General features: G+C 25.4%; 5 protein-coding genes across 5 annotated transcripts; 3 read left to right on the top strand and 2 right to left on the bottom strand.

The window, feature by feature from the left end:
• Window positions 1–541: 541 nt before the first annotated feature.
• Window positions 542–2326, top strand: OCT59_009167 (uncharacterized protein; the record flags this gene model as incomplete). Its single annotated transcript, XM_066133363.1, has 5 exons — window positions 542–1054; window positions 1120–1402; window positions 1721–2002; window positions 2076–2132; window positions 2198–2326. 5 exons carry the CDS (start codon window positions 542–544, stop codon window positions 2209–2211), a joined length of 1149 nt encoding a protein of 382 aa, XP_065999810.1. The 3' UTR covers window positions 2212–2326.
• A 3719-nt stretch (window positions 2327–6045) lies between these two features.
• On the top strand, window positions 6046–7585 carry OCT59_009166 (uncharacterized protein; the record flags this gene model as incomplete). The annotated part of the gene is made up of 4 exons (XM_066133362.1): window positions 6046–6065; window positions 6300–6798; window positions 6864–7091; window positions 7160–7585. 4 exons carry the CDS (start codon window positions 6046–6048, stop codon window positions 7583–7585), a joined length of 1173 nt encoding a protein of 390 aa, XP_065999809.1.
• A 523-nt stretch (window positions 7586–8108) lies between these two features.
• Window positions 8109–9000, bottom strand: OCT59_009165 (uncharacterized protein; the record flags this gene model as incomplete). The annotated part of the gene is made up of 3 exons (XM_066133360.1): window positions 8109–8486; window positions 8569–8709; window positions 8962–9000. 3 exons carry the CDS (start codon window positions 8998–9000, stop codon window positions 8109–8111), a joined length of 558 nt encoding a protein of 185 aa, XP_065999808.1.
• Window positions 9001–11775: 2775 nt separating this feature from the next.
• OCT59_009164 (uncharacterized protein) lies at window positions 11776–12126 on the bottom strand (the record flags this gene model as incomplete). The annotated part of the gene is made up of 1 exon (XM_066133359.1): window positions 11776–12126. One exon carries the CDS (start codon window positions 12124–12126, stop codon window positions 11776–11778), a length of 351 nt encoding a protein of 116 aa, XP_065999807.1.
• An 8054-nt stretch (window positions 12127–20180) lies between these two features.
• OCT59_009163 (uncharacterized protein) lies at window positions 20181–20387 on the top strand (the record flags this gene model as incomplete). The annotated part of the gene is made up of 1 exon (XM_025331739.2): window positions 20181–20387. One exon carries the CDS (start codon window positions 20181–20183, stop codon window positions 20385–20387), a length of 207 nt encoding a protein of 68 aa, XP_025183305.2.
• Window positions 20388–24896: the final 4509 nt, after the last annotated feature.

Raw genomic sequence — 24896 nt, 5'->3', positions numbered from 1 at the left:
ACTTATTAATTGAAAGCAATTGTGCTTGAGCTTGAGTCATTGAATCATAATGATATACGTTTCAAAATTATAAGAACTATCAATCTACATTTCTTGCAAGATACTTAGATACATCTTTGGCTTGATCCTCCCGTGGTTTCGGATTATTTGGTATCAAACTCGAACCATTTTAACCTTAAAATACGTCTATACTTCGTTGGGGTGTTCCATCAACTAAGTAAATCAAAATTATGTACAGTATCATATAAAAATTTAATATTAGACTTTATGCGAACTCTATAAATTATTTTCAGATTTGTTACTAATACAATATCAATTCTACAGAATTAACGATTTCTTTTTGGCTGGTAATAATCAACATTCGTAAAAGTTTAACGTTGCCTATTATGGAATTTAAATAAAAACCGCAATGGAATTGTGTGTTTCCTCTGTGTGATGCCGATCTTGAAATCATGGCAACATAAATAACGTTACACCACTATTTTTTTATTCTTATTTCTTTTCTTTATTATTTTCTTTGTTTAATAAATTATTTATTAAAATGGATGAAATTAAACTAAGCGATGATGTACTTGAACAAATAAAAGATTTTGATAGATATGGCCGCTTGACTGAAGAACAAAAATCATTAATTGATAAACTAATAACAGACAAAGAATTAAAAGAACGTTATATAAAATATGGTTTATGTAACTTTTGTAAACAGCCTGAAACTAATATTGGATATTGTCGGGCATGTAATTCACAACGTTTTAAACAAAATTTCAAGAATTGGACAAGTGGAAATCATGATGTTGATGAGTTTATCCAAAAAGTACAATTAAAAGCCACTAAAGATACCCTAATTATAGAGTGGATTGAATATGATAACTTTAAAGATGTTGAATATTTAGCAAAAGGGGGATTTGGAGCTACTTTTAAAGCAGTTTGGAAAGATGGTTTTATTGGTTGCTGGCGTGATGATATTAATCGATGGGGGAGAGCACCGATGTCAGAAGTTGCTTTAAAATGTTTATATAATTCACAAGGCATTACGGCAGATTTTTTAAAAGAAGTAAGATATTTTCTTATGAATATTAGCCTTTATAAATGTTTAACTAACTATAATTTATTTTTAAGATTGAATCACATATTTTGGTATATAAAAATAATACTGCTTTGGATTTTATAGTTCGTTGTCATGGTATTACCAAAGATCCAAAAACAAATAATTTTATGATGGTGATGGATTTAAAACATAGAAGTTTAAGGCAACATTTAAATAACTATTTCATTTCAACGAATTGGTACTCAAAATTGTGGATTTTACGTAGTATTGCATCTGGTCTTAAAGAAATTCATAACAAAGGATTAATTCATCGTGATTTTCATAGTGGAAATATATTAACCAGCCATACTGAAGGTACTTGTGCTTATATTACTGATTTGGGACTATGTCAACCAGCAAATGTCAAATCCAATAAAAATAGTAATAAAAAAATATATGGAGTATTACCTTATGTAGATCCAGAAGTTTTAAGAGGAAAAGAATATACGCAAGCAAGTGATATTTATGGATATGGAATTATTGCATATGAAATTTGTACAGGGCTTCCTCCTTATTATAATATTGCTCATGATGGATTCTTAGCTATTCGAATCTGCCAAGGACTTAGGCCAAAATCTGACTATAAAACTCCTCAATTAATTTTTGACATTATTAATCAATGTTGGGATGCAGACCCTTTAAAACGACCTAATGCAGATGAATTATTTACATTAATGGAGGATTTATGGGATCCTGTTTATCGGAATAAAGTGGATTCTGTAATTTATAGGCAATTAGAAGAAACAGATGATATTAATAAAAAGTTATCATCTTCAATGGTTCAATTACCATTATCATCTGCTAGTAATCTCTTATATACAACACATCCTCAAGCAGTTTATACAAGTAAACTTTTGGATTTTAAAAATCTTCCAGAATCCAAAAATGCAGACAATGATGATTTGGAATGTTCAGGTAATTTTAATTAAATATAATTATTTAAATTATTTAAATCTATTTAGAGTAATAATAATTCTTTATTTTACAGAATTCTTATTAACAAATGATTTAACTGAACTTAATATTAATTATATTAATTTTAAAGGTAATTTCTTTTGCATATGATTTTTGATCTATTAAATTTAATTAAACTATTTTTCTTTGTTATAGATAAAGAAAATTAAAACCCATTTACTTTAATTGAAAATATTTAACATGCAGTTTACCCTTATTATAGTAAATCCATAAATAAAATTCATTATAGTAAGAAATTCACTATATTGAAGGTCATTTTATTATATATAAAAAAATCTGTACAACTGTACCTAAACTTTTCTTCATTATAGCAAATTATTTACTATATAAAAATTCGCTATAAAAAGAATGAACTCATTGAACTGTAATTTTATTTTTATTTTGGAAATATTTTATATAAATATAGCTTTTATAATATTTTATTTTTATTAATAAATTTTATTTCTAAAATATTAAGTTTAACACTGATATTACACAAAGTGAACATAGGCTTTGTAAAATTACTTTTTTATAATGTTTTTATTATACAGTAAATTATATCCATTAGAAATTTATATATTAATTGTAAGAATAATTCAAATTAATAGTGCAACTAGTAATGTAGTTGAACTTTTACTACTAACTAATAATACTGTAAACTGTAAAGTATATAGATATCATAAAATGAATTAATTATATATAGTTTAACAGTATAAATTTTTTAAATTTCTTTAAATTTGTTATTAAAATTTAAAATATTTTAAAATATTTTAACTATAATAATAATAATAAACAAAGTACTTTAAAAAAAGAAAACTTATATTAAACCAAATTTGTCATAATAAAATTTAATAAATATTACATATATATAGGTTATGATAAATACTTCATAAAAAGAAAACTTATATTAGACCAATTAGACCAGTAATATGCATTTGTATTTTAATAGTATAAAAATTTGGTTGGAAGCTTTCAATCCAAATAGTTTTATTAGAAAATTATGCATTCAATCTTTCAAAAATGTTTTTATTAATGCTTTTAATCTTTCAAAAGTACATTAATTTTATTATAGTAAAATTTAATAAATATTATATTTATAAATTATGATATCTATTAATAACAAGTAATTCAAATGACTTCAAATAATTCAAATAACTGGTTATATATTATTTAGTCATTTTAATATTAAATGACAAATAATCTAGTTATTTAAAAATAACACCATAATTCTGACCAAAATTATTTATACAATTTCAATATTTTGCAAATAAAATTATTAAAAATTTGTAATTCTAGCTGGCATTATAATTTTAATCTAAATTAGTTTAGCATTAAATCTAAATAACTTAAATGACAAATAACTTAAATAATTAAATCATTTAAAAGTCATTCAGAATTATTCCAAAATGGCCAATAATCAGATTATTTACCATTATCACTACTATATATATATCAGTTACAGTATAAGAACTTATTTATATTTGTTATTAAAGAAAAGTATTTTTAATATTATTAGTATATTTTTGCCATTTATCATTATTAAAGGTTACATTTATAATTCATATACTTAATTTATTTAATTATTAATTTCAAATTGAAAGAGTTTTTCCTTCTTTTATTATCCATTATAATTGCTTTTATTATAAATTAAATATAATGTGACTTGAACTGTAATTGTTAAATTTATATAATTTAGAATGTTATATATATTAAATATGATATTAAATTTAAAATTTATAATTTATCCAGATAAAAAATTAAAAAATAAATATTAGTAAATAAAGATATAATTATTAAAAAAAAAAGTGCTAAATTAAAAGTTTTTTTGTAAGCATAATAAATAATTAATGAGAAATTAACAATAATATTCTTTTCGAAAAAATAAAACATAATATTTTATATTAAATTCGAATAAAGGTTTATTAATAATTTATGATATTAAAATCACATGTTATTAAAGATGAAATGCAAGTTATTGTTTTGATATTTTTAAATATTTAAAAGTATCGTTTGCAGTCTATCTAACACCTTTAATTTATTAAAAATTAAAATCAAAACTATGATTTTGTCTGTAAATATTTGTTAACATACTAGGAACGGAAAGTCAGAAGTACTTCATCACGTATCAGACAGACATTTTGTGTGAACAAATAAATTATTAGAATAATTTGTTTTAATATAAAATATTTTTTTTTACTTTTTGTATTCATAATTCTTTATAAATTATTTCAGATTTGTTACTAATACGATATCAATTTCACAAAATTAATAATTTCTTTTTGGCTGGTAACAATCAATTTGTAAAAGTTTAACGTTGCTATTGTTGTATTTCTGTAAGGACCCGCTTACTTCTAATATAAATGTCTGAAAATCTGTGGTAAAATTTATAGTAAAATTAAATTTTAGGTTTCTTAATTGTTAAAGATAAAATTATATATATAATAAAAAAAGGGCACTAGTTTTATAAGGTAAAATTAAAGGAAGTCTTTGGTTTTATAAGGTAAAATGAATTAATAATTTGTATAGGTTTCAGTATATATTAAGGTAAAATTTATATTATAAATTAGACCCTTAATTTTATAAATAAATACAACATGAAAATTTACCCCTTAATTGTAATAAATAACACGTAATAAAAAAAGACGTGATAGTATAACAAGTTTATAAAAAGAATTAGACGTGACGATGTAACAAGTTTATAAAAACTTTAGATGTGATGGTGTAACAAAATTATAATAAGATTTAAACGTGATGGTGTAACAACTTTAAATATCAAAATATAAACAAATTTAGATGAGATAGAAATTATTATAGACGTGATAGTGTAATGATAAAAATTTATATAAAGAACTTTAGAACAAAAGGGTGGTGATGGGGTAAGAGAGGAGAAAATCATATCCATAAATTTTTTTAAAAAATTTTGTAATTTCTCAGCATTATTTTTATATTAAATAACTAATTTTACTTCATTTTAGCATAGAAAATTTTTAATAATTTTTTAATTAATTAATAAAATTTATTAACCTTTATCTCAGTCAATATTAAACCTAGAAAAATGATTTTACTACTATTAAAATTGTCTTAATGAGATGATTCTAATGGTATAAAAGTTATCAAAATCAGATCACTGGATTTTTAATAATTTGCAAATTTATATTTTGTATTTTTTTATATTAAAATTTATTTATAGTAATAAAAATAATAAAATTTTGTATTAATTAATAGGCAATTTTTATTCGTACACAAGTGTCTCAAATACAGCATCACGTGATTAATAAAAAATTGATTTTTCAGGCGTTTAAACATGTATCACGTGATAATATTTTCATTATGTGCAAAATTTTTTTTATTATTTTTATTATAAAATTTAAATGCACATATATGCATATACATACTATTAAAAGTACGTATACATGCTATAATCTAACAACTATTTTGCATAATGTCCATATTGCTTGCACTTTCTACATTTTCGCCCTTTTGTATTATTTGTTTCCTCTTCTACTATAACATTGTCTGTTATCATATTAACTTTTGTACTATCCTTTAAAACCCGTTTTCCCAAAGTTTCTACACTAGATTTAAATCTTTTTAGAGGTCGTCCTTTATGTTTAGTAATAGCAGGATTATTAATATCAGTAAAGGTTTCTTGAGTTTCTTGAATTTTAACATTCTTATTATGTGTATTATAGATAAAAGACTTGAGTAAATTCATCAACTCATATTGCATATTGGCTTTAAGTGCACAATCAATGGCTTTCTTTGATAATCCAAATAACTCTGCATAAATAGCTTTATCGCAGTTTTCAAAATTCTGTAGATCCATTGATTGTATTGTATGACATGATTATCATTTTGTGATTATTGATTATTGATTATTATTTTTGTGTTACCAGATACAAAATAAAGCTCACGGTAAATTTTTACAACGCGTTCATCAGTTTTTTTTGTCACGTCTTATTTTTCTTTAGTTTCTTTAGTATGGTTAAATACGAAATTAGTACATGTTATGGTTGTCGCAAATGTATGTACTGCGGCTGTGACCTAAATACTGAAGTGTGTAAGTGTGATAAGACAATAAAACCTAAACTAAGTAACCGAACTAAAGTAGTTTCACATTCATTTTCACGAAATTTTAAGCTTAATATGCTTCTTTGTAAAAAAACCTTTATTCAAGAACGAAACACACTTTATTTATACAGTATAATAGTAATTTTAAAAAAAGATTTATTTTTACTTTTTGTTCTACATGTAATAGTCAGTTTCAAAGAATTTCCAATAAAACTAAAGCTATTACTAAAGAAAAACCCACTAATTCTAATGATGAATCTATAGTTTCTTCTGTTATTATTGATGTTGATAAAATTGTCAGTTCTCAAGATATGTGTTCTATTTCTAGTGAAAATGAAAGTGTTGATCAACATGATGAAATTTCGTTCACTCTTATTGTAAAAAAAGTAGATGGAAAGCAATTACCTGGAAAGTGGCTTACTTTTGACACTTCAACTTTCAAGAAATTTGTTACTCAAATACAAAAATATATTGAAACTATGATAGGAGAAGAAATTGATCAAGCAGAATACTCTTTAGCTTTCAAATCAGCTAAATCAAATGGTGGAGGTTTGGAGTTAAGCGAGTTAAAGGATTTTGAAAAGTTTTTGATTGAGTATAAAAAATTATTCAAAATGAAAAAGGAAGTTGTTGTAATTGCAAGTATGAACCGAAAAATTGGTAAGAAAAAAAAAAAGCAAGTGGAGGTAAGAAATTATATAATTATAATTTATGAATTTACATTTATTGGAAACTGACTATATAATTTAAGGATGAGATTCTTGAATCTGACGAAGAAGAAAATAATTTGAAAAAGAAGAAAGTGAATTCTATTCCTAAGGTATCAGGTCTAACTCCTCATCAAAAAGTGATTGGTAAGTTAGTATCTAAACTCCGTAAGCAGTGGCATTGTTCTCAAGATAATGTGCCATGTTATGTTGCTTCGGGAATTCATTTAAAGTTGACAGCAAAACTTCTCGCAATGTGGGCAGAAAGCATTGTAAGTATTACCAATTGGATATGATTTACAATTATTGTTAATAATATTTGGTAATAATTTACTCTTAGATGGATGGGACTGCAACTATTGAAATTGCACCAACCCACCCAGATTTTGCTGTACAACATGCAACAAAAAATAATGTGCATTCATCGGCCACATTGATGGCATCACAAATGTCACAAATGTATCCTATTCAGCCTATTCAGTATATATCTCCTCAGTATTGCATGGTTAGGGAACCTTTGGCACCTGTCTCTAATTTTAGCGTAACATCACAACTTCCAATTCCAAGCATAGAAGAATTCTTGAAAAAGATAGATAAAGATGAAGGCGACAATGGGGATTTTATGCAGTTTATTGATGTGTTTAATGAACAAAATATATCTGTTAAACATATCAAAGATTTAGATGAGAATGATTTTCAAATTTTAGGCGTGAAGACAATTGGTTGGCGCAAAACCATTAAAGCTGCAGCAAAGCGATATGAATAAGTAAATTTAGTATTTTATGAACATTTATTGTAATAATTGTAATAGTTTAATGGATTTATAATAAATTTGATATGTTTACAAGTTGAAATTTGAATTTTTATTTGTACATTTATAACAAATAAGAAAATTATTACAAGTAAACCTGAAATTCTTTTTCTTTTTCCGTCTATCTAAATATTCTAATATATACATTTTATTGAATTTTATTCACATCTATATTATTAACTAAAGATATACTGTTCCCCTAAAAAAACTTTCTGCCATTGTGGGTGTGATATGAAGACTTGCTATAAAAAGTGCATAGATGGGATCATTAAAACTTTCTATATAATCACGATTTCTTTTCAAAAAACTTTTCATCACTGAAAAGGAAGTTTCAATGGGGTTCAAATCAGGAGAGTAAGGAGGAAGAAATTCTACACGAATTCCAAATGCTTGTAAATATTCAATTAGGCCCTCATCATGATGAATTTTCGCATTATCAAGAACAATAACACTGTTAGGGCCAGGATATGGATTCATTTTAGGTAGCTAAATAACATAAAAACAGATTAGTGATCCCAAAATATTTACAATATAAACTGATTATATATCTTACCACATCAGAAATAACAAAATCCTTGAATCGCTCTTTAGTGCAACTCCCTTCCATAATATCAATTGCTATAAATCCTTGCAATGATAAAGCGGGTAAGATTGTATATCTTTTACCACGTACAAATACTACACTTTTCCTTGCACATGTGTTTATCAAAGAATATCCATATCCATGTGATAAACTCTGTTCATCTTTTGCATTTTCGTCCAAAAAAACTAGTTGATCAGGAGTATAATTGATTCCCATGTTGGCAATAAATGCACCGCGAAGTATTTCATTTCGTTCTTTAGCATTTTTATGAAGCTATTATATAATTCATGATCAGTTAAAAAAAAATAATAAAATAAAATAAAATGATAATATATAACTCAACTACTATATTTACTTTTTTCCGTGTAATACCACAAAAACGCAAAGACCGCCACAATGTTGGAACAGATACTTTTTTTCCAGTTAAAACATCCATTTCAGATACAAGTTCATCCAAATACCAATCCACCTTATCGGCTACAAGTGCCTTTAATGCCTATATTGATTTAGTTTGTTAAAAGTGTAATGATTATTTCACAATAACTGAAAATGTCCTTTTATTGATGCTTAAACTTGCCTTCATATCCTCTCCATTGAAAGTTTTGCATTGTCCAGCTTTTTTTAGCCATGGATCAATTATACATCCTCACTTTCTGTAAATCCTCAAAACTTTCTTCACAGTATACTTACTCATATAGAGTATTTGCGCAATTTTCTTTGTAGAAAAACCATCATAGTATAAATATACTATTCGCCACTTCAAATCAGTGCTGAAAGCTGGTGGCATCAAGTAAATGGTTATAATCGAAAACTTTTTGGTCAAATAATCGCACAACTGACCAAAAATAATAGGAAATATTTAGAGTGCAGTGTGTGCAGAAGTTGCTAAAGGTGCTATAATTGCAAAAGAATCGTATAAAATCACGGTATAACAGCTGTTTTGTTAAGGAAGTTTTACTTTTTACTTAAAAATCTCATAATTTTTTTTATCAGGTGATCTGCAGGGGGTAGCACAATTTTGAAAACTGCGATAATTGATTTTATAGCCAAATTGAAAACATGTGAATCAACCCGAAATGAAAAAAAGTGGTGAAAGGTAATACTTTTTTCCATTCTTACTCTATCTTCTGTTTATGTATCATATACCAAAATAGGAGAAAGATTATCTAACTGAATATTGATATCTAGATACTATCACTGTACTATCGGCTTGGAATAATATTCATGTGAAATGCCACATGTTGAAAATAAGTACCAACTCGAAAAAAATGCTGGCATATTAATCCTTTATTGATCAAGAGAAGGCAAGTGCATAAATGTGTTTCTTCATCAAGCAGAACCATATAATGATCAATTACTTGAGTTCTAGTTGCTCAGACAAACCATACTTCTAGGATTGCTTCTGGTGATATATTCTTAATCAAGGATTTGAAAAGAATTTGCCGAACATCTTGTTCTTGTTCCCTGATTCCATTGCTTATCTCTTCATTATCAATCTCCACCTGTAAGGTAATTGTTAGTTTAAGATTATTATAATCAATACTAATAGAATCAAAACTTTAATACTTACATCTATTAAGTTTTGCCATTCTGTAATTCGATTAATATCATAACATACAGACTGATTCATTTGTGATCTTTGTTTTCCAAGCATTACAGGCGTTAAAAAGGCCTTCATGACATTATCTACAAAACCAAAAAATCTTGTATTTAGCATTGGCATACCAATTGTAGATATGGCATTTCGTTTAAGTTCAAAATATTCAAAATGTTCTTCATTTCTAACGTGATCTTTGATACTAAGTAGTAAATCATATAATGAAGTGGTTTGATCAACTTTATCATATATATGTCTATTGATTGACTCAATTCTCTGTATGTTTTGTGCTCCAGTAGTAAATCTTTTATGAATCCAAGGTATTGCTTAAGACTCTTTATTAATATAAAGTGTATCAGACAAATACTTTGCTGCTGCTGGATATTGATCAATTAATTTATTCCATCAAAGTTCAAATAAATTTTCACAAAGAGAATTCCTGCATATATAGAACTTATGGCGAAATTCTTCAAACTTATTTCCTAATTTTCCCTTGAGTTTTTTTTGAAGATTCAAATCAATATGAAAAATGCATAATAGATGCTTGGTATTCACATAAAATTCTTTAATTAATTGAATCATAGAAGGATCTGAATTAGTAAAAATAACTCCAGAAGAAATACCTGTTTCAGTAAGAATAGCATCAAATAACCATTAGTATGTATTTAGTGTTTAATCATCAATTATAGCAGTTGCAACAATTTGTGACTTGTAGTTATTATCAATTACAGCTATGATGCAAAGCATCATTTGAAATCTGTTTGTATTGTAGGTAGTATTAATAATAGTAATATCATTTTATTTGTTATATAGTTCCTTTTATTTGTGTAGGTGACATCTACAAGAGAGATTTTAGTTTTCTTGAGACAGGATCTAGCTGAAGTTTTACAATCCACAGTGGATTGGAATCTTTCCATTGCATTAATAATTCAAGCATCTGCCCTATAAAAAAAAATTTCTTTAAAATATACTTAAAATATACTTATATATTTTTAAAATATATCTAAAATATACTTAACATTTTAAAATATACTTAAAATATACTTAAAATTGCAATTTTAAGTATATTTAAAGTGTAAAATTTTGTACTTAAATTATACTTAAATTATATTTAAATTGCAATTAAGTATATTTTAAATATAATTTAAGTATAAAATTTCATACTTTAAATATACTTAAAATTGCAATTTTAAGTATATTTTAAGTACATTTAAAAATTTTAAGTACATTTTAGATATATTTTAAAATATATAAGTACATTTTAAGTATATTTTAAAGAATTTTTTTTTTCATAGGGCTGAAAAGCATTTGTATCTCCAGGGTTATTTTTTTGACGAAATTGATAGATCACATTGTACAAATCCTTTTTATATATAAGTTGATCTGGATAGTCATACTTAAGTAAAGGATAAATAGATGCTGAGTCCATTTGACCTTGAATCACATACTTTTCAATATCTGCCAGCATTTTAGGCGTTAATTTTCAAAATCGCGGTGCTATTTCATGAACTATTAAAGTAAGTGAGTGATTATGTTCATTATTAAAAAAATTGATCTTTATAACATCACTTGTTTTTGGACAGGTAACATTAAGTTTCCAAGAGCATGATGTTTTTGAAAAGCTGACATTGTGTCTTTTAGTTGGATTAAAAGTTACTTGAGAAGTATTTGAACCTGATTTGATACATTCATAGACTACCCTTTATATCATGCCTTCAATCTTCTCACTTGATCTGATTTTATAGCTAAAACCTTCTTTTAAAGCAAATCTATTAATCCAACTCTTAAATTCGTTCCAGCTGTTGAAGGTTAGTCCAGCAATCAATTTCAAAGAATCTGTAAGTTCAACCAATTCATCTTCATTATTACTTGTTTCATAATCCTATTAACAAACATTAGAAACAAAATAATTAGATTGCTTATTAGAAGATGAAATTAATGATAGAAGAAAAAAAATTTTATTACTTAATTAGATTGATTTTCATTACAATCAGATAGGTTTTCATTTAGATTTTCGTGAGGGATATCATAATTTAGGATGACATCGTGAGAAAAATTTTTGTGTGTATCATAAAGTAGATAGGTATTATAAGATAGATTTTTAAGAGTGTCATAGGGTAAACAGACGTTATAAGATAGATTTTCATAGTAGGTATTATTATCATAAGTGGGTGGTAGACTTTCATGAGTGTTGTCATAAAGAAAATTTTCATAAGCATCATAAAATAGGGTATTATTGTTAGGAATATTATCACGAATATTATTATAATTATGGGTGTTATCATAAGGATGGGTATTATTGTTATTACTAAACATCTTATATTCTTAATTTCTTATAATGAAAAGAAGAGAAAAGAACAAAGTAATCGATACAGCTACAAAATGTAATGCAAAAATAAACAGTACGTGACTTGTAATAATACGGGTTTAATTTTAAAAATTTATTATATCACGTGATTGATAATACGGGTTTCAAACATCCATGTATAATTTGAAATTCTCTAATTAATAAATGTTTAAAAAAATTTTAAACTATTGTAAAATACTTTATTTAATAATTGAATGCTTTTAAAGAAAATTTAAGTTTCTAAAAATTTAAGGTAAAATTCAATATAATTTTAAAAGGTCACACTATATATAAGGTAAAATTATGAGACAAAACTTTGCTAACAATGCTAAATTTTCATAATGCATTGTGCGATCCTTGTACAAGCCTTGTACAAGGTATTTTAAATCTGAAAATATATAGTACAATATTTCTAACAATCCATTTTTAATATTAATTTATTCACATTCAATTGTAAAATATATAATTCTGATACATTTTTCAATGAGTCTTATAATTTTTTACAATGTTTCACAAGATTTTACTTATGTATATATTGTACAAAATATTGTATAATGAATTTCACAATTAATTATTTATAACATAATCTAATTACCATTAACGTTAATATATACTAGGTGTATAATCTAATTACATTAAAAACCCTACGGGTTTTTCATAAAATTTATATATTAAAAATATAAAAAAAAAGAATTCAAATTTCGGAGAAACCCCTATGGCCCTATTTATATAAAATTATGTATCACGTGCATGTGATATAATCCGCAGTTCGATGACTTTGATCAACTTTTTTTAAACTTTTTTTTCTTTTAAACTTTTTTTTTTCTTTTAAACTTTTTTTTACTTTTTTTTTCATTCTTCCCTTTTCCTTCGTTCACCCTTTTACTTCCCTTCGTATCCTTCTTTCATCTCTCCCTTATTCTTTCCTTTTCCTTTCCTCCCTTTTCCCTTTACTTTTACATTTCCCTTCTCTTTTCTTTCTCTTTTCCCGCTTCTCTCGCATTTTTTGTTGAAGAAATCTTAAGCGTTTCCCTCCTTAGGTGCAAATTTCTGGTATGTTTGTCTTTTTTTTAATTGTTTCATTTTAACGAATGATTTCTAATAGTTATTTTTCTTAATTTTTTTTAGACTTCGAGTATTTAGACACGTGAAAATATGGTGTGAAAATTTTTTTTGTTAAATCTTAATTATCTATTTTACCAATTTTTTCTTTTTTTTTAGATGGTTCTTACGGTCTACTTGGACATGGCATTTTGGCAAGTTTTTCATTATTTTTTTTATTTAATTATTTTTATTTTATGAACAATTTCTAATAGCTCATTTTCTTAACTTTTTTTAGACGACTTGGTTCTTTGGCTATTTTGACGTGTGAGAAATTTTTTTTTCTTATCTATTTTAATGAAACGTTTTCTAACATTTTAGTTTTTTTTCTTAGGTGGTTCTTTTGGTCTCTTTGGACGTGAAATTTCAGTAAGCTAGTTAAATTTTTTTCCTTAATTGTTTTTGTTTTAATGAACATTTTCTAACAGTTCATTTACTTTCTTCATCTAGGCGTTTCTCTAAGGTCTTTTTGGAAATGAGATTTCAGCATAGTAATTCTTAATTTTTTCTCTTTGATTATTTTATTTTAATGAACTTTATTAACAGTTCATTTTTCTTAGTTTTCTCTTCTTTTAGGGTTTGCCGATCCTCCATTCCTGAAAATGGTAGTAAGTGTCATTTCTTCTGGTTTTTCTTATATTTTTTGTCTTTGCTATTAACTTTTTCCTTTTTTTTTTTTGTAGGTGTAGACTTCGATTTCTTTTTACTTTTAGGTTTTGGTGGCTCTTTCGTGTTTCTTTTTTAGGTTTTGTCAATTTTTAGGTGAGTGTGTTCTATTCTTATTTTATCTTTTTGTCTTAATTACTAATAGTTGTCCTTCTTCTTTGTAGGTTTCAATGCTTCTTTTTTTTGAGGTTTTAGCAGAAGAAAGATTTTGTTTTTTATTGCATATTTATTTTTTATGACATCTTTGATACTAATTTTTCTTTTTCTAGATTTTGACTTCGTTTCGCCCTTCAGACACGTGAGATTCAGTAAGAAATCAGAAGTATCTATATTTCAACGAAACATATACAACGAAACATATACTAATGTTTTGATTTTTTCTTTTTTTTAGATGACTGAGTCTTTGGACATGTAACAATTCGGTAGGGTAGAGATTTTTTTGAATTATTCTTTGATGAAACGTTTATTTAACAAAACATTTTCTAATGCTTCAATTTTTCTTCTTTTAGGCGGTTCTTCAGCTCTTTAGACGTGGGACTTTGGTGGAGTATTATTTTTTTTTAAATTTCTTTATTCCGTCTTTTAAAAATGGTTACTTATTTCTTTTTCTTTTTTAGACAGCTTTTTGGTCTACTGGATGTAACAATTTGTAAGTTTTCAAAATTTTCTTTTAATTTAACGAACAGATATTAATAGTTCTTTTTTTATAGATATTTCTTCGAGTCTCTTTGGATGTGTAAGATTTTGTTATAGTAAGTTTTTTTTCGTCTTAGTTTATTTATTATAATGAAACATATATTGACGTTTCACATTTTTTTTTTAGACGGGTCTGGGCGCATGGAAAAGGAAATCAGGACTACAGTATATTTTTTTTTGAATTTAATTCTTTTAGCAAGATTTTGATGAAATGATTTTTTTTTGGCAAAACGTTTTATTAATGTTTCACTTTTTTTCTTTTTTTTAAATACCAATGAGAGGAAATGTATTTTATAATTAAAGTTACATAATTAAATTTTACAATATATTTTACAATAATTTGCTATAATTTATATTAAATATACATGAATAAATTAATATTACAATTGATGTTATACTAACTATTGTACTATGTCCCTACAAGACCAATAACGAGTATCTTAACATGGTTTGTATATAATGTACTGTAATATTAATTTTACAATACATTTAAAAAATTTCAAGTTGTTAGCAAAGAAGGGTTGGTAAAAAAAATTACTAGTAAATCTGAAATTTTGTGAGGAGACCTTTATTAGAAGTAAGCAGGGTCCTGTTTCTATATGATAATTTTTGTTACCGATCTTGAAATTATTGCAAAATAAAATAATGTTATACCACTATTTTTTTTTATTCTTATTTCTTTTCCTTATTATTTTTTTTGTTTAATAAATTATTTATTAAAATAGATAAAATTAAACTAAGTGATGATGTACCTGAACAAATAAAAGATTTTGATAGATGCTATAGACACTTGACTGATAAACAAAAATTATTAATTGATAAACTAATAACAGACAAAAAATTAAAAGAACATTATATAAATTATGATTTATATAAATTTTGTAAACAGCCTCAAACTGGTAGTGTTTATTATCAGTCATGTAATTCACAACGCTTTAAACAAAATTTCAAATTGGACAAGTGAAAATCATAATGTTGATGAGTTTATCCAAAAAGTACAGTTAAAAGCTATTAATTATTGCCAAATTTTAGAGTGGATTGAATATGATAAATTTAAAGATGTTGAATATTTATCAAAAGGGAGATTTGGAACTACTTTTAAAGCAGTTTGGAAAGATAGTTTTATTGTGTGCTGGTATAATAATATTAATCAATGGAAAAGAACATCATTTACGACAGAAGTTGCTTTAAAATGTTTATATAATTCACAAGGCATTACAGCAGATTTTTTAAAAGAAGTAAGATATTTTTCTTATGAATCTTCATTAGCCTTTATAAATGTTAAACTAACTATAATTTATTTTAAGGTTGAATCAAATAATTTAGTATATAATAATCTTATGGATTTTTTAATTCATTGTTATGGTATTACCAAAGATCTAAAAACAAATAATTTTATGATGGTGATGGATTTAAAACATAGAAGTTTAAGGCAACATTTAAATAATCATTTTATTTCAACGAATTAGTATTCAAAATTGTGAATTTTACGTAGTATTGCATCTGGTCTTAAAGAAATTTATAACAAAGGATTAATTCATCATGATTTTCATAGTGAAAACATATTAACCAGCTATACTGAAGGTACTTGTACTTTTATTACTGATTTGGGACTATGTCAACTAGCAAATATCAAATTCAATAAAAATAGTAATAAAAAAATATATGGAGTATTACCTTATGTAGATCCAGAAGTTTTAAGAGGAAAAGAATATATATAAGCAAGTGATATTTATGGATATGGAATTATTGCATATGAAATTTGTACAGGGCTTCCCCTTTATTATAATATTGCTCATGATGGATTCTTAGCTATTTAAATTTGCCAAGGACTTAAGCCAAAATCTACATCAGGAAATTATATAGTGCGAAAAGTTGCGCAAGTTTACACATCATAATATTTCGTAAGCTTCCAGACCCGCCGCAAGTTTGCGTAAGCGTAATATTTCGTAACTTTTTAAAATATTTCGAAATATTACGATATGCAAAGCTTCGTAATTTTACGATTTGTAATATTCCGTAATTTTGCGGTTCGCAATATTTCGTAATTTTACATAATATTTCGTAAGTTTTCAGACCCGCCGCAAGTTTGCGTAAGCGTAATATTTTGTAACTTTTTAAAATATTTCGAAATATTACTGTATGCAAGGCTTCGTAATTTTACGATTCGTAATATTCCGTAATTTTACTGCGTAATACTTCGCAACTTTTTAAAATATTTCGAAATTCTATGATGCGTAATGTTCCATAATTTGACGATTCGTAATATTCTGTGATTTTACACAACTTAATATTTCGTAATATTTCAAAATATTTCGATAAATAATACTTCATTTTCTGTACTATAAGTTTATATAATGTATGTTTTATTAGATATAATCATAAAAAATTACAAGTATTTATTAATATATACAGAATACATAAAAGTAAAAAAGAGAAAGAGTAGAGTAACAATATTATTAGACGTAAAAAGAAGAGAAACAGCTATAGTAACGTTAGTATTAGATATAAAGATAAAAGAAATATTGTTATTATTGTTAGTATTAAGGTAAAAAGAGTTAAAGAAACAGTAAAAGGAGTAAAAGAAACATGGATATTATCGTTAGTATTAAAGTACAAGTAAAAAGAAATAAAGGAAACGTAGATAGTATTGTTAGTATTACGACATAAAGTAACAAAGAGGTAAAAAAAACGCGTTAATATTAAAATAATTAGTATTAATAAATAAATATTTCTATACCTGCAAAGTAATTGAACAAAAGAATAAAGAAATAAAGAGAAAGGAAAAAATAAACATGTTGTTAGTATTGTTAGTATCGTTAGTATTAAAGTACAAGTAAAAAGGAATAAAGGAAACATGGATATTATTGTTAGTATTACGATACAAAATAACAAAGAGGTAAAAAAAAATGAAAATAATTAGTATTAATAAACAAATATTTCTATACCTGCAAAGCAATAAATTATGAAATATATGTAAATATATTGTATATAATTAAAGAAATAATAGAAAGAAGAGACAAAAAAATTAAAAATATTGAACAAAAGAATAAAGAAATAAGAAACAAAAATAAATAAGACAAAAACGCGTGCATGATTAAATGATTAAATGATTAAATCGCATGCGAGGATCAGCCTAATTTTGATTGGCCAGAAATCATGTACATCGTATAGCGGGTGTGACATAAATAAATCGTGACTGAAATTTGTGTTCAATTTGTGTTCAATTTGTGTTGATAATTCTGGTAAAAAATTTGTTAATTTTGGCCAAATTTCGTTAAATTTGTTAAATTTGTGTTGAGTTTGTATTGAATTTGTGTTGCGTAATTTTTTATTTATCACAAGGGGATGATATTTAGTAATTGCATGTACGACGTACAAGATTTTTTTTATGATTTTTTTAAGAAATGTACGCAAAATATTTAATCAGAATATAATTGTTTTATTTTTAAATATGATATATTGATGATTTTTTTTTAAAAATTCAATAGAATGTGCTAATAATAAATTGTTTTATTTTTAAATATAATATATTGATATTTATATTTAAATAACCAAAACATGTACATGATTTTTAATTATTTTTAATTGAAATCAAACTAAGATTTTTTTTTAAAAAAAAATTAAAATAAATTAAGTGATTTATATCTATATTTAGAATCATGATATTTATATTTAGATAATCCATATCCGCATGAGATTTAATTAATATGTTTAATGATGAAAAGTCTAATAAATTAAATTTTAATTGAAACGAGAAATAAAATCAAACCAAAGAGGTATTGTTCAAATTTTATTTAAAGTGACATTTTACGACTTTCTTTCAAATTTTTACTCATCCCAAAATCAAATTATAAAAATAAAATCAAATCTAATAATGCCTCGCCAAACACGTCATCGTTCCTATAACGTCCATTGGAACTGGGCTATGATGGACGAACTTGTCGACATACGCCGCGACAGAAACCGCGCCTACCATAATATTAATGGTAGAAGCCGCCATGATTTTTGGGGATTTCCGTGCCAATAGGTTCATATGACTAATATCTATAATTTTCTTTAAGAAAGAATTTAAATTCAAATTAACCAATCCATTTAATTGAATCAGAATAAATAGAATATTTCGAACGAGGGTTTCCGGGCAACAGTGCAGCCAAAAGTGGAGGAACCTCGTCGGGATTACCATGTAAGTAAATAAATAAAATTACATTCATTTAAATTAAATGTATTTACCGAATATTCAAACTGATTTTGATATTTAGAACTATGTCCTTTATCGTAATGGTACCCCTGATCGGCCTGGGCGGCGGCTGGGCTGTGACGCGTACCGGCCAAAGATATTATCGCAAATTTAGAACGAGATTTTGGGAGAGGCCGGGTAATTATACTATAATAAAATTTTATAATTAATATTACATTCTATTTTACGTTCACATTTTAAATTTGATAAATTTGATCAATTTTAGATACGCGTGACGATCGTAGGAGAAGGAGAAACTTACCTACGTATCGTAGAAGATAATTATTTTTATTTTTTTATTTATTAAGTGAGTAGCTAGGCCCAGTCCGTACCAAATATCGGCTGGAGACTCACGTTTTTTTTGGGCTGTGACTGATACTGACGTCCACGCTGTACAGCCTGGGTACTATTTTATAAAATAGTAGCGAACAAGTATCAAATGTATATTTTTTTATTAAGTTATAATAAAAATTAGAATTTACTTTAATTTTTAACATAAAAATTGTAAATAATAAAAAATTCGTAAATAAAAATAAATTTGCTTTCCCAAACTTAAAAAAAAAGGTGTTTATATAAAAGAAAAGGTGTTTATATTATTTTTGATTATTCAATAGTATCACATGCCCCTTGTATATGTTCTACTGCATACGCAATTTACAATCTCGTAAATTTTCGAAACGGAATATTACGCAGGTTTACAGTCTCGTAAATTTTCGAAATATTTCAACCGTAATATTACGCAGGTTTACAGTTTCGTAAATTTTCGAAATATTTTAACCGTAATATTACGCAGGTTTACAGTCTCGTAAATTTTCGAAATATTTCAACCGTAATATTACGCAGGTTTACAGTCTCGTAAATTTTCGAAATATTTTAACCGTAATATTACGCAGATTTACAGTCTCGTAAATTTTCAAAATATTTCAACCGTAATATTACGCAGGTTTACAGTCTCGTAAATTTTCGAAATATTTCAACCGTAATATTACGCAGGTTTACAGTTTCGTAAATTTTCGAAATATTTTAACCGTAATATTACGCAGGTTTACAGTTTCGTAAATTTGCAGAATATTTTGACCGTAATATTGCGTAAATCTTACGATATTGTAAACTTACGTAATATTTTAACCGTAATATCACATAAATCTTACGAAATTGTAAACTTACGTAATATTTTGAAATTTTTCGAAATATTATGCCATAAACTTTCATAAACTTACAAAATCGTAAACTTACGCAATTTTTCGCGCTATAAAATTTCCTGATGTAACTAGTATAAAACTCCTCAATTAATTTTTAATATTATTAATCAATGTTAGGATGCAGACTGGCCCTTTAAAACGACCTAATGCAAATGAATTATTTACATTAATAGATGATTTATGGGATCCTATTTATTGGAATAAAGTGGATTCTGTAATTTATAGGCAATTAGAAGAAACAGATGATATTAGTAAAAAGTTATCATCTTCAATAGTTCAATCACCATTATCATCTGATAATCTCTTATATGCAACACATCCTTAAGCAGTTTATATAAGTAAACTTTTGGATTTTAAAGATCTTCTAGAATCCAAAAATGCAGACAATGATGATTTGGAATGTTCAGGTAATTTTAATTAAATATAATTATTTAAATCTATTTAGAGTAATAATTATTCTTTTATTTTACAGAATTCTTATTAACAAACTGAATGATTTTACTAAACTTAATATTAATTATATTAATTTTAAAGGTAATTTCTTTTGCATATAATTTTTGATTTATTAAATTTTAATTAAACTATTTTTTTTTTGTTATAGATGAAGAAAATTAAAACTCATTTACTTTAATTGAAAATATTTAGCATGCAGTTTACCCTTACTATAGTAAATCTATTGTAACCTTAGATATTAAACTTAATCATATAATAATATACTAAAAGGATATGGATAAATGATATACCAAAAGGAAAAATCACAAGATTATGAATCATGTGATATGATATGATATTTATGATGGGATTACGTGATAAAAGTCATGTGATGGAAGTTATGTGTTACAGTGCGGTACCTCTATAATAGGTACCCCTTATATCTTGTGATCTAATGGTCAGAATTTTATAAAATTTTAAAATTAGATAGCTTTTAAAAAGATAAATACATTAAGCAAATAAAAAAATTTTCTCAATTTTTTTTGCTAACATAATACAAAATCACATAACTTAAAATAAATTTGATTGGCTAATGTAATACTTAATGTTAATTAGAATTATACATAATTTTTTATATATAATTTATTATTCATTATAATTATTTAAAAGTAATTTAATTAAGTATATCATCAGGAACTTTTCTATAGGATTTATATTTTTTTAGCAAGTTTTCCTGTAATTTCTTTTTGAGAAATAGGCATAATATAATCTGTAATAAATAAAAACTACCAAAGTTTTTTTTAATTTTTTTTCAAAATTTTTTCAACAAATCATAGGTAAGTTTGTAAGCTAAAATGATTTATTTGAATAAGTACTATCAAATGATTGTTTTTTTTATGTTACACAAACATTACTTATTCTCAAATTTTTCCCATCATAATAAATTACCTGAACTTTAAACTTATGTAACACTAGCAAAATTTATTATTTTTTAATTTAATCTGATAAGTTTAAAAGCTTTTGATATGTTTTATTAAAATTATCGGTTAGAATTTTAAAATATTATTTTTTGCTAATGTAACATCTTTTTGAAAATGTCACATTATGACTATAAAATTGGGTTGGTTATAGAGGTGCCGCACTGTAATCGAAATAAGAAATTTTGGACATATAACTTTTGGCTAAGTTTCAGAATAAATTTCAGCCAAAATTTATAAAAGCAAATTAAAAGCAAATGCGTCACATAATATTGAAGAAAAAGGAGTTAAAAAAACAGTATAAAAAAAAGAAAATATAGTTAATAAAAAACAAAATTAAAAAACAAACTAACAAAAAAAAAGAATGTATCTTTTTAACACATTAAAATGTAATACTATATTAGAAATTGTAAACCCCAGAAGAGTCTAAAAACCTAAAAAATATACTAAAGAAAAAAAAAGAAAGCAGATAAAAATAATAAACAAATGGAATGGAAAAAGGAAGGAAAATAAAATGAAAAGAAAAAAAAACAAAAGGAAAGAAAAAAATGAAAAAATAATAGTTAAAATAATGTAACTATAAATATTAGTTAGTCCAATCAAATTTATCACATGATAATTATATCAAATTTACTAGTAGGTTAAATCACTTAGGTTAAATTACCCTGGATTAAAATTAGTCTTATACATTAATATAATATATATACTGTAACTAATATATCATAGACTCACAGTAATGGTAAATAACCAAATTAATTAGCTATTTTAAATCTGAATGACCTTTAAATAACTTAAATCATCTAATTATTTAATTACTTTTATTATAAATTAAATATAATATAACTGAATTTATATTTATTATTAAAGAAAAATAGTTTATTATATTAATTAAGTATACAGTTTACGACATAAATATTTGGAATTTTTATTTTTATGCATAAAGGAGTGCTGTCACACCAAGTCTTGTGCAACCAAAATAATAATTAAAATGGAAGTTGATCAGCCCTTTTTAAACATAAATATAGCGTGAAAAATTCTCACCTGATTGTTTATCAGCAGCAAAATAAAATCGTAGCGCGCTTCGGTATTTGAAATGCAAAGGTTGACTTGGAAAGAATATGGGATAATAATATACGAAAACCCTCTGAAATAATTAAAATGGCTGGTTTTCCAAAGTCTACAGTATATGACATTTAAGGTTGCTTGTCTAAACCTCTTCAAAATCCTACGATAAGTTTCGTCAAAATTTTACTATAGATTTATTATAGTTTCGGCAGAGTTTCGGCAGTTTCGGCATTTATAATAAGTTTCGGCAGTTTCGCCTTTCTCCAAAGTTTCGCCAGTTTTTTAATATAACTTTAATATAGTTTCGGCAGAATTTCGCTTTTCGGCGAAACGCCATCTTGCCTAAACCCCTAGGTTTCGGCAAGCAACCTTAATGACATTATCAATCGTCTAAAAAAAACAGGAAGTGTTGAACACTTACCCGTTCCTGGTCGTCCTCTTGTTCTGACACCAAAAAAATGTCGATATCTTGGCCGTCTTCTTAAAAATGATAATGCAACAACTTCAGCTTTAATGACAACAAAGCTGAATAATTTGTATCCAGATCTTAACGTATCAACCCGAACTGTACAACGTACTCTTAAAAATAAACTTAATTATATTGTTTGTAGACATGGTCTGTTCTCAATTCTTAAAGAAAGTCGTATTGAAGCTCGTCTTGAATGGGCTAAATCACATCCAAGATGACTGGACTCACACAATTTTTTCGGATGAAAGTACATTTCAGACATTTCGTAATACTCAAATTGACTTACATGGCTGGAAACCCACATCCAGTACATCCTATGGTAAAACATCCATATAAGGTTCATATTTGGGTGCATTTTGCCAGCACAATTGGAGTTGCATTATTTACAGAAAACATGAATTCTGCTAAATACCGTGAAATCCTTCAATTTCAACTACTTCCTAATGCTTATAATGCTGGTTATGGATGGAATTTTCAGCAGGACAATTTGCCAATGCATACCGCGAAGCTTACTCATCAATTTTTTGTGATTAATAATATTCCGGTTATTGATTGGCCTGCAAACTCGCACAACTTGAACCCCATTGAAAATTTATGGGCGATTCTTAAAGAAAATGTAGAAAGAAGGGTTAATAATTGGGTTATGAAAAAAAAATCACTTGGTGCTAATGATTTTCAAGGCATAATTCAGCAAGAATGGGATAATATTGATAAAAATCTCTTCTTTAGTTTAGCAGATAGCATGTCAGATCGGATTAACATGATCATAGAAAATAATGGTTATACGATAAATTACTAACTTTTAAAGTATGTTTATCTGCACATCTTAAGCTATTAATGGTATAAATTTGAAATAAAAAAAATAAAATTTATTATGTTTTTACATATTGTGATAAAATTCCGGATATTTATGTCGTGAACTGTAATGTAATTTAGAAAGAATTTATTATTAAAGAAAAATGTTTATTAAAGAAAAATGTTTTTATTTATTATTGTGTTTTTATTTATTATATATAATGTGATCTGAGAAGGACTTATTTATATTTATTAAAGGAAAATGAAAATATTAATATTATAGTATCAAAGAATCAAGGTTACAATAGTTATATTAGATCATATAATAGCTATATCATAGGAGAACAGTGACATAAAATATTCATATACGCTTATTTAAACTAAAACCAATTTAAAGATTTAAATCTAATTTAAAACTATAATTGATTTAAACCTAATTTAAAACCAATTATTTAAAGGTTTTGAATAGATTTTATCAATAATAATTTAATAATATTGTTTTATACCACTAAAAAACTAAGCTTAAAATGCTACAGGAATTTATAAATCATATTTGGTATACTTGGTGAGTTGCAATGAAGGCTTTTTTATGATTTATAGATTGTTAAAACATTTTTTTGAATGGAATTGTATACCCCTTCTAATATATCCAAAGATGTTCTTGTGGATTTTGCTTCCTATTGCATTTACTTTTAATTTACAAATGCCATATATACGTTTTTTTTTTAAAAAAAAAAATCAACATTTATAGCATTTGTAATTAAATTTTTAAAAAGCATTTAATCCTAATAGGCGATAAAATGTAGCCTTTTAAACTCTTTTTAAATTATATCATGATTATGGATTTATAATAATGTAAAATCAGATTTATTTTAAGTAAGATTTTCCGGGATTTTTTCATTACCGTATTATTGTAATTTGTAAATTAATAAAATTCTCATGCACCAGTTAATAATCATTTATACATTCCACAGCTGAGGAATTACCATTTTATTCGTAGATTGGGTGATGAATTCTTTAATGAGTAAGTAACATTTTGAATTAAGTGTAAGAAGTCTATTACATGATATTCTCGTAATTATTTAAATTATAATTG

The sequence above is a fragment of the Rhizophagus irregularis genome, chromosome 17 (genome assembly GCF_026210795.1).
Source record: "Rhizophagus irregularis chromosome 17, complete sequence".
Lineage (NCBI taxonomy): Eukaryota > Fungi > Glomeromycota > Glomeromycetes > Glomerales > Glomeraceae > Rhizophagus > Rhizophagus irregularis.
This window is presented reverse-complemented; position numbering and strand designations above follow the sequence as displayed.